This window comes from Scatophagus argus, chromosome 16 (genome assembly GCF_020382885.2).
Source record: "Scatophagus argus isolate fScaArg1 chromosome 16, fScaArg1.pri, whole genome shotgun sequence".
In the NCBI taxonomy this organism is placed as follows: Eukaryota; Metazoa; Chordata; class Actinopteri; family Scatophagidae; genus Scatophagus; species Scatophagus argus.
Window position 1 is genome coordinate 17,932,306 of NC_058508.1, and position 11,035 is coordinate 17,943,340.

General features: G+C 41.4%; 1 protein-coding gene across 2 annotated transcripts in view; it reads left to right on the top strand.

The window, feature by feature from the left end:
* The window catches only part of plcl5 (phospholipase C like 5), a 60,777-nt gene that overhangs the window by 46,516 nt on the left and 3,226 nt on the right, over window positions 1-11,035 (top strand). The window contains exons 4-6 of one of the 2 annotated variants that reach the window (XR_006845587.1): window positions 1,738-1,813; window positions 1,931-3,246; window positions 8,620-8,729. Coding sequence is in view for 1 of the 2 variants with exons in the window: in XM_046414398.1 (XP_046270354.1) it covers window positions 1,738-1,813; window positions 8,620-8,729 (186 nt within the window). In the remaining variant the exon portion in view is untranslated. Of the gene's footprint in view, window positions 1-1,737; window positions 1,814-1,930; window positions 3,247-8,619; window positions 8,730-11,035 lie in introns of those variants that run through there. The other variant, XM_046414398.1, reaches the window with a different exon arrangement.

Genomic DNA, 11,035 nt, shown 5'->3' on the forward strand with positions numbered 1-11,035 from the left:
CTTGAATGCACCTGAATTTCATTATATGCCCTGTACAATGACAATAAAGAATCTTATCTTATCTTGTCTAATACTTAGTCAACAAAGATTCTGCATATTGTGGATTTTTTAAAAACATTCTATAGATGAGATTTTGAAAATTAATATAGCAGCAGATAACTATTTGCAGGATAAAGTGGATGTCACACTCCCTCTCTGTGTGTGTGTGAGTTTCTCAGTTCTTTGTTTTGGTATCTGGTTCAGCCACGGGTGCATGTCGGTCCCTCCCTGTGAAACTGTTGGCCGTCCCCACATTTTTAACGAGGGTCTCCCACAGCTCTGTAAAAGTGTGATGGCAGAGTGTCAGTCATAGGATAGCAAGCTAATGAAGTTACATGAATTCAGGTCACTTCTCAGATGGGAGAAATAGCTCCTTGCTCAACTGAATATATTCCAGCCACTGCAATAATAATAGCTAAGATGTAGATCTTAGTATAGTAATCATATCACTTGATATTGTTCACAAAAGGGTGACGTATTCAGTTGTCTGTTTTGGTGTATCTTGCTTAGAACGTAATGAGAGGGTGGAGCACTGCTCGTGCTCTTGTTTGGAATCTAGTGGCTGAAAATCTCACATGTAGAACCTTTAAAACTTTAAGCCTCTGAATGAAGGGACTGTTCACTCACTTCTGTTCAGCTCACTTTACGAAACTGTCTTCACTCAGACCAGTTCTCATAACAATAACAAGACAAAACATGCACATTGTGCACACACACACACACACTATCCACTTCCTGTCTCCCTGCTAATAGGAGTGTGAAACTTCATTAGCTTCCTCCTCAGTGCTTCAGGGCTGGTCCAGCTGCTCCTCCTCCTCAGCCTGTGGGATGCTGTTTAGGGCTCAACCTACCCAACGTTGTGTTGCTCACTTGCAAATGTTGAGGTGAAGATAGGAAATTTCCTTGTGATTTCATTGCAAATATTCAGAGTCTGAATCAGCTCTGCACACCAAGGAGTTAGGAGTTAAGGAGTTTGACTCTCTCAAACATACAGTAAAATAACAAATACAGGCTATAGGCTAGGCTTTCCTGCAGGTACAAGCTGGTCAAGTTTAACAGACAGAAGTAAGCGATCCAAAACCCAGAAATATTCAATTTACTATAATGCAAGAGCAAATTCTCACACAAAAGACCCTCCAAAATTTAAAAGCCTGAGACGTATTTTTGCTTGCTGTAAGCTTATAGAGTTCCCAGTCACAGCAGTTACAAGACTGCAATACTAAACAGACTGCTTACAATTTACTTTTTCTCACAAAGTTTATCTAGTTTTCTCTTGTACTTACTTATAAAAGGTAAAATGAATCTGAACTATGTTGTTTACGCGCCCAGTTAATTGGAAAGAATCTGCTTCCTCTGATTATGATCTAACCCCAATTAAAGTAATCAGATAAAGACATTTACATGACAGCTATGTTGCCTTAATTGGGTTAAAGCTGAGTTGTTTGTGTGTCTGTTGACACAGCAGTTAAGAGCTCAAATTTACTTCAAAATTAGCCCCTGCTGTTGATGTTGTGGTAAAATAGACACCCATCAGCACTTTATATCGAGTGTTTACTTCTGGGTATTCTTACAGTATGTACCATTACAAGAAACCCCCATGCATTTCACTGAGCCTCTGCTCAAAGTTTTTCATGCATGACCTCTGGGATGTTGCTGAGACATGATTCAAATGAACTGTACGTCTTCTTTGTCTTCTAGATGATCCAAACCAGCAGAACACTGATTGAGTCAGCTGATGTCGTCTACTCCAAACTCACACAAGCACAACGGGCAGGTATGCTGCATTACGAGATGAGCTTCACCCTCTTCATTTTCCACAGTGCAGAACAACTTGGTCACAATCTGATGTCTCATCCAAGCTTATATTTTATTTGTGAACACCATGAAACAGGACAAGATAAGGTGGATCTCTCTGCTACTGTGAGCGAAATGACTCATAACTCAAGGACAGCCACAAATAAAGTCACCTCAATTATTGTCATATTTCTTTAATTTGTTTAAGAAAAAAATAGATCATAAGGCAAAAAGCAGCAAAAATTTGTTGGAAGCAATGAATATTTTTTAGTTCTTCTTCTTTTAGATGAATTGTTGATCGTAAAGATTATGCATCTGCAGCCTTTAAATGTATTATGTATTGTGTCCTCCTGCCTAATAAAATGAAAGCAGTTTATCTGCTGCTGCAACATCTCCATCAACATCCACAGCAGCCGCCGCTGTCAATAGAACAGGCCATCATCAGTGAGTCACCACTGAGTAGTTATCATGTCAGTGGGCAAGTGAAAAGAATCAGCCAGCTACACAGACAAAGGGCTACAGGAGAGAGAGAGAGGACAGCGAGCATAAACATCATTCGCAAGGAAGAGAAAAATGAAAAGGTTTGACAGAGGTGGGAGCAAAATGGAGAGAAAATGATGAAATTATGAAACGTTTCATGATAAACAGCATTTTTAAAAAGGGATGCTTGAAGAAGAAGTCCAGCCTTTGAGGGTAGAGGATAAAAATTGATCATTATAAGATCATTAGGAGAGAAATGGCTTCAACTCAAGAAATTCTGTGGCTCCTCTTCTCCAGCCTCTTTTACATTCAGCACTAATTGTTCCTCATTTGCCTTGCTTCTCCACTACGCAGCAGTGAGTCTGCTGAAGAGCTCGTCAAATAGGAGCACGTAGTTTGAATACTGACGTCTTCATTTTGCATGCTTTTACCTCACATTCTAATGCTGTAGGCAGCCAGTGACTGAACTGAAACAGACGTGAAGCCTACAGATTAAAGCCTGTTATAGAGTCTATAACAGCAGGTGTAGTTTGTGTGTTTTGTGTATCATAAACATAAAGCAGATAGGGAAAGCTCATTTACTGGCACATGCCAACCCAGTATCCTGAGGCCGATAAGAGAATTTAAGCCCGCCATGCCCCAGCTTTTCTCTCTGGTGTCACACAGATGCAGGCGTATGCTTCACTCCCTGCAACACGACAAGCCAAGCTGATATTCGTGCTGTGCAATTACCCAGGGATGTAGGTTGAGCACTGGGGCTTCAATCACGTCCCCTGGCTGCAAGGTTCCCTAGCCCAGAGCTGGAACCATCTTCAAAGGCGATGACTGCAGAGTTAAGCAGAGCTTAAAGCCCACACACAGCTACAGCCACACTCACAGCAGTGTCAGTAGCTGGATACCAGAGGCTGATGCTCAGCTTACTGCTGCTGTCAGGTAAAAACCTTGTACTTCCAAAATGTCACATTTTCAGGAACTAAAGTAAGCGCTAACCACCACCACCCCACCCCCCTTTCTTGTTTCCTGCCTCATGAGCCTTCTTCTTGTAAAAAGTAAATAAATTAATTTTTGATAAGGTCTCAGAGGCCCGAGGGGATGAAGCATGTTCTCAAGAAGCATGTAATCCAGACAATACAATTGAAAACATGGAGATTCCTAAATTTGGAGTTGGTTTTCACATAAGTGCAGCATTACATAAGAGTGATACAATGAGAACAGGGGGTTGGAGCAACAGCCCTGTGGGGCCTCAGCTGCATGCCAAACATAGCACATTCGCCATCGCCCACTCCCCTGCCCCCCAGCACAATCCAAACCCCCACCATTCTGAAATGTACACTACTGCTGTGTCGGTTCATTCATGCTTCCAGACATTCACTGCAGATGTTCATGTGTCAACAGGGATAGGTGAGGCTCAAGAAAGAAGGAAGGAAAAATATGATGTTCAAATTGCAGCTTTTTTTCCACATAATGTGTCTTTCCAGCAGGCTGCCGGAGAAACAGATGCCCAAATGCTGTTTACCAAAATCCAATTACTTTGCTTTTTATGTGTAAAAAAGCTACAGAGTGTAACCCACTGCCTCAAATCAAAACTGGAAGATACCAATTCTAAACTTTAAATTAAATTTAACCTTGTTGGCCTAAAGGGATGTAAGGCAGCATCAGCTCAGAATACAGAACGGAGTGACTCATCAAGTTTATGGACAATTGTTTATTCCTAAACATTGAATAACTAAACACAAACACAGAATATTCCATTTCTTGTCACCGATGTAAAGAAACTACATCGAAACATGCAAGCACAAAGTATAAAATATCCTTCTATGATTGCAGAATCAAATTTAAATTTGCTTGAATATCAATGAAGAGCATCTCAAGATAGCAAAATGCTTGATAGGGAAACTGAGGTGGTTTCACTGTCCCCGTGTGTCAACATCTTTAGATCTGCTATAATAATCTCCCTCCTTCGTTAAATAAACTAATTACTTTCCGATATTAATGCAGGCTCTTCTTTCCTGCTCCTCCGCTCTGCGTGCTCTTTGTCCTCTCCATCTGCATCTTGACTCATCAGGTCCCTGTTGTCTGTATGTCTGCTGCCGCTTTTACTCGCATACATGCAAAATTCTTTCATAATGGTCAGTGCAGTGTGGTTTTAGCTGTGTGGTGCAAATGGGAAATTTAATACATCTGCACAGTGATATTATATTAAACGTAGCTTAATGCGGAGAATTAGATTGATTGTGTTATGTCATCTCTTACTCCTGCATTTGTCTTAAAAAATTGCTGAGCTGCTGGAGAGGTTTTATTGTTCTTTATGAAACTGTGCAAAAATGTTTGAACCTGACCTTCGTTATGTTGAATATGACAAACAGAAAGACGGAGAGTGTTGAGCTAAGCTGTTTCAAACTGATTTTACAATCACAGTTGGTGATCTAATGAAATGCTACACGGGCTCACCTGTCACCCTGTCAACCCTTTCCCACTAAATGGGCTTTGTCCCTGTTTCTGTCATATTTGTCTTGTTTATCCCGTGTCTCGGTTCGTTACAAGCACTTCTAATCCTCTAGACAGCAGAAAAACCATGGAGGCACACTGGGATGAAATCATGACTTCCCATCAAAATGCCACGTCTTTTTCTGATGGCTGGGAATGCATGAATTTACCTCTTTTGATATACTGACAAGCACTGAATGCACCCTTCAGAAGCCATCTCATAAGCCATGTGATTATGTACGGACTGACGATGACAATAACAACATCCGAAACACAGACAGAGAATCAGAGTGGAGGCATGGAAAGAGTGAGATGGCAGATTTGCATGGAATTGAAGGTTTTGTTCCAATGATCGATCTGGAAGCCAAAGGTATAATTTTGGTGTAATGGCTGTGTGAGAAGCAGAAAAAGGTGCTATTAGAGGACAGTGTGTTGGCATTGGACAGGGAATATGGTGTGTGCGTGTGCGTATGTGCCGCATCTAAGCTTAATTTAAGGCCTTTGATTGGACCTGACACTTTTGCCCTAGCCGGTGAAAGTGTGCTGTGCTCATCAGCTAAATGCTGTTGTGACAGGGCCATAATCACAATGACGCACAGGCTGCAATTTGAAATGAGGGAACCTGAACTAACCTGCTACCTCCTTGCCTTTCATTTTAAATGTAAGCAACGTGAAATGAGTGGCACGTTGGCAGATTCTTCACTCATACATGAGGAAGGTGCAGGACAGATTTGTGTTGCTAAGGCTCCTGCTTTGACACAGCCTCTCCTCCCTTTCCTCTTTCCATCCTGTGTTCAGTTTATGCCCTGTCATTATTGCAGCTAATCAGTTTAATTTGGGCAGTGGAGCTGACGTGTTGATGAGGATGGAGAGGTGCTAGATGATCCCCCCTGGGCACTATTGATGGCTCGTCATCACACACACCACTAATGGGGAACCAGATACACAGCTGGGATGCACACTCTGGCACCTCCAGATGCTACCACTTTGTATTTGTGTCTGTGTGTGCACTCTTCACACTGGTTTTGTCTGCACGCATAGCTAATCTGTTAGTGTATGAAGAGCACAGCACCCACTTCCTATTTCAACTAGTCTTTGCTCCACTGGCAACTAACGATTTCTGTCAGCAGTTTCAAACATATTGCATTCAAATTCAGCTAAATGTGTATCTGCTCTGGTGGTGGTACAGTTTTAACCTTGAAACAAGCAGGGTCTGAAAGCTGCCAACAGTGGTGGTAAATAACTAAGTACATTTACTCATTTAATAGATACACACTTAGCTCAGATTGTGGACAGCTTTTCTGAAAGACTGAGAGACTCCTCTGAGTTATAGATGCTAGTAGAGCAGCATCTATCATCGAGACAGAGGAAGGCTTAATAAATGTATTAATAACAACATGCAGCTCTGTGTATTCCACCTCTAGATTTTGATGCATTCAGGTTTCAGTTTTGAATATTTCCCTGTGTCCTACCACATTAAAGCAGGTCCCAGAACAGGTGCAAGCTCACCGTGTGAGTTTAGGAGCTACTGCCCTCCTGCTTGCCCAACTGTGCTTGTTTATTGATGTCCCCTTCCATGCAAAGACTCTCTCTGACTGACCATTCTGGTAAGCTAGTGCAGTCTGAGCCACTCTGCGGATTCCATTACCATGGAAATCCCTGAGATAAAGACATCTCCCTCCCTTTGTCTTCCTTGGCCTTGTACAATCATTGTTTTCCCAGCTCATCAGCAGCTGGGAAATCCCATTCTCTGTTTGCAATGATGATATTCAGCCTGGGCTCTGCAGTGTGTGTGACTCGAGATAAATTAATGAAACACTGATCTGACTGCATGTAGCTCCTTCTCATCTCCCTTTCCCATCTTTGTTTTCATCATCATTTCTTTTCATCAGGTCCTGTTTGGAGATTCTGTTTGATTTTATTATTTACTCACCTTTCTCTCTCTGGCTGTAGCCAGCTCTCTTTCTGTTCATGTGTATTTGGAGCATAAGAAGTGCTGCTGTGGGAACTCATTACAAAGGCAAAAACCCTGTCTGCTTTATGCAGGGACTGTAAGCATCATTTACTGAGGTGTACGTGTGTTTGTGTGTGTTTACCCAGAGAAGACATGTTGTTGTCGCCCCAGTCCTTCTGTCTCATTTTATTTCGGTTCTTTCTTTTTCCACTAGAGAAGCAAAGCATAAGGTCCTGTCTCATCAGAATGCGCCACAGGGGCCACACTTTGTTTATTAACTTAAATTTTACAGAGTTTAAGTGACAGTAAGAAACAGCAACTGTGTGACTGCTGGGGGAAGAAAATGTTTAATAATTGGGAAATTAAATGCTTGAAGAGGTTGTATTGTGACAAGCCGCCTGCAGCTAATTTCATCTCTTATTCAGCTTTCCTCCTGCCTCACTCACCGAGTCCTGTGATCGCAAACCGCCTTGGCTTGGCTTCGCACCAGCAGTAGCCCGTGAACTACAACAGATTACTACTACAAGATCAAATCAGCCGTGAACCCTGTTAACACAGCTTTCAGACCCAGAAACAGATATGGCTGTACATCACCTGGCTCTTTTTTTCATGGTTGAGTCAGATGTGTACTGAAGGTCAAAGATTGTACATTCTGTATTTGCTTCATGACTTCTTGATCTCTTTTAAATGTGATTCAGGTTATTTTGGACAAAATGTCAAACATACAATTTGAGATAATTTGTTTGAATGATATTTGCATGAATTGGTTGTGGTTCAAAGAAAACTGGGTTGAGTTAATTCAGATTGTCTTGGTAAAGTGCATTGTAGCCTTAAGTACAGTACATTGAACAGGAAATTGGTAAGACTTGGAACTGTGGTATCTGTAGAAATGAGAATATGTGTGTACATTTGCACACACATTTGTGCATTTGTTTCCTGATGCATGCATCAGAGTTACTGTGTAACAACAACACTAGGTTTACAGGAAGCCAATATAACTGCATGAACACACAGGGAAAGCATAGCTTACTTTTATCATGCAAATTGAGTGGAGCATCAAATATTAAATCAAAGAGCTTTGTTATTCAATATTTCATAGCTCTGTTACACACGTTATCACTTCCCTTGCAAAATGTCATTCAGTTTGTGCTCTAGAATTACTTTTCAAAACACAAACAAGAGGCTGACACTTGGCTGAGGTAATTCTCCCTCGTTGCAATGAAAATCTACTTAATTAAAGACTTCTCTTGATGACAGTGGACGTGTCGTATCTGCCGAGGAGTTACAGAAAACAGTTGAGGATAAAGAATGAATGACTCTTGAAGACGGGCTTTTGTGAATTATAGTGTATCATGTTTCGTCAATGTCTCCGCGGTGAATCGAAGCTGGAGTGACATAAGGTCAGTTGTCAGAAACAGACTGACAAGCAGGCTGAGACATACAGCATTAGGAGGAGTTTGTTCTTAAAGCCCAGAGGATTAGTGATGGTATGCCTGGGCTAAATGAAGCCGGACCTGCTGATAGACCAATTAAAAGGTTAGCATGCATTGCACTACCTCAATTAGACCCATTAGCAATACGGCACATTGTATGGTGAACTGCTATTGTGGCCATTAAGGTGCTCACGAGGAGCCGACTACCTGTCTTTTGTCCTGTGGACTTTGTGTTGCACATTGCAGAAGTAAAAAAAAACAAAAAACAATATGAGCAAGAAAATTGTATTATTACCTTTGCTAAGGATGTTTTGTTTTTGTTTGTCTCACTGTTAGCTGCTGAAGTTGTTTTGGACTTACTTATCATTTCTGAATTGCAGTTCTGTTTGATAAACTTTGTATTGTATTTATAATTTGTGTGTGTGTGTCCAGGTCTGGACTTCCATGAGGACCTGCATCGTATTGGTGCAAAGGAGGGTCTGAAAGGCCGCAAACTTCAGAAGGCCATGGAGAGCTATGCTTGGAACATCACTGTCCTCAAGGTGAGATGGACTGAACCACACCTGGCATGTTGCTTTCAGCATAACAAGGATCCCTGTGTTATTTCTTTGGTTATTTGACTTTAGCCAGCTGGCTAAGCAATCCCAGACCCTGTTGTCTAGATTAAACTACAGGGTGCCTTAAGGAAGCTCTCTGGACTGATTGTATTTGCCTGCTCTCTAATCCTTAAATCTCTTAATTAATTAATGTTTTGATTCCAAGTTCTGTTTTGTTTGCGTTTAAGTTGTTCGTGTAACTATCTTGACAAGGCATGATAGGATTGTTCACACTTTGTTTGTAGGCACAAACATGCTGCTCTGTTATTCCTCATAAGGGCACACTGAGCCTCTCAGGACATGCAGTGAAGATGATGCTCAGCATTCTTGACTCTGACGCAGGGAGATAAGGTTGCCCAGTGCCCTCATTACCTCTGCGAACACTAGTGGTAATACCAGCACTTGATAAAGCAACACATGCTGCTCAGACCATGCTCTGCACAGTGGGCCCGTTTTGCTAAATAAGGACAGAGCAATCCACATATTTTATCTCATCTCATCTCATCACCCTGAAATCATTCATTATTGAGCGAAGAAGCTCCCTTGGCTGAACTTTTTGCTTGAGTGTCAAGTTAGCTAGATGTTTGATTGCTTAATACTCATTTTCCTGCCTGCATTATCAGATAAGAATATGAACGATCAGGCCTGCAACTAACAGTTGTTTGCAATAGTGATAAATTTGTAGCTCATTTTGCAATTAACCGGTTAATGGTTTTGTGGAAATGATGTCAGAAAATAGTGATTAATGGCCATGAGAAGTACCCAGAATTACTTACTTAAACTTATTTAGTTTGCTTTTTCGGCCTAATTAACTTATGATGATAGAAACAGTTAATAATAAAGGCAGTTTTCTCTCAAATTTTGAGAGACAGAAACAACTATGGTGATTAATAGCCTCAATAATTAACTGTTTATCAAAACTGTTTCTGCTAAAGTCTTTTGACTCATTGATTAAATGACTAAATGTTTCAGCATGAGTGAAGGTCATGTTTATAGCACAAGTAAATCACAGTTAAAAGTATTTGTGCTCTTAATTTTTTCTTTCACAGCAGCCGTATGTTCAACAATCAGATTTATCTTAATTAAGCTTAATTGCACTCTCTAGATATGGGAAACACGTATGTTTAAGCAGCATAACAGATGGACACACAATCTTAATCCCGACCTTTTACTGGAACATGTCCAACTCCTCCCATACCTGCCTTCCAAGCACACACTCCCCCCTTTATCCTTTCCTAGTCCTCTAATTTCTTAGATGAGCCGCATTCTGAACACGAGGGTATCTTGGCGTTCACGTAAATCCCGTTCTTCTTCTTCCTCCTCCTCTTCTAGTTGTAATTTGTGTCTCATGCTGAACATTTGGTGTGAGCCTTGTGCCTGTTTGCCAAGCCTGGCAGCCATGCCCAGTTATTTCACCTGTCAGCCTCTCCAGATCCTCAGCAGGCCTTGAAGCGCTCACTAGTAGATGATGGGAAGACTGCGAGGAAGTAAAAGGGAGAGAAAGAATTGTTGCTTTTTTTTTCTCTGCCTCTCTGTCTCTGTTTCCCAAACTCCCTCATCACCCTTACTTTGACAGTTACAGTCAGATCAGAGCTGTCAATGGTGAATGAGGGCATTTGCCCATTTCTTCCAGTGATATCATACTGTCACTCACCATATCTCCCTGTCAATAGCGAAAAAGCAACATCAGAGAGGCTTTGAACTGAGTGTCAAGCATGTCGTAGCCATTTTTTTTAAAGTAAAGTGTTATTTTAGGCATGTTAACTAATCAAACCTGTGCTAAACTAACTCAGATTTGCTTAAAAGCCCCCCTTTTGTCTTGCCACCACTTCTACAGAGATGATGTGGGAAGTCCACAAGTCGAGATGCATGGATCTCCACTGTCACATACTACTCATCTACAACTTGAAAATAATAAGCAGTAAAGGGGAGTTATGGAATGCTGGTATTTATATCAAAGGGGTGGACTGATTTTGATAAACAAAGAGAGAGTTATTGGTGGTATTTGGTGACTGCCCTTGCCTGGGCTTAGCCCCCCCCATGGATAGCTTTAGGCCAGCTGTAGGGGTGAATGTACCCAAGTACAAGTGTTGTCGTGATTTGGCTCTGGCAGCGCAGGACAGACTTCTCGCTGTTTTATTTTATCCATGGTGAGTCATGACTTACATAATTTCTGTTTTTTTTTTCCCAAACATATGACTTATTCATGCTCATGGTTTGCATGCTGAAGTGGCTCAGGTAAAAGGCCACTT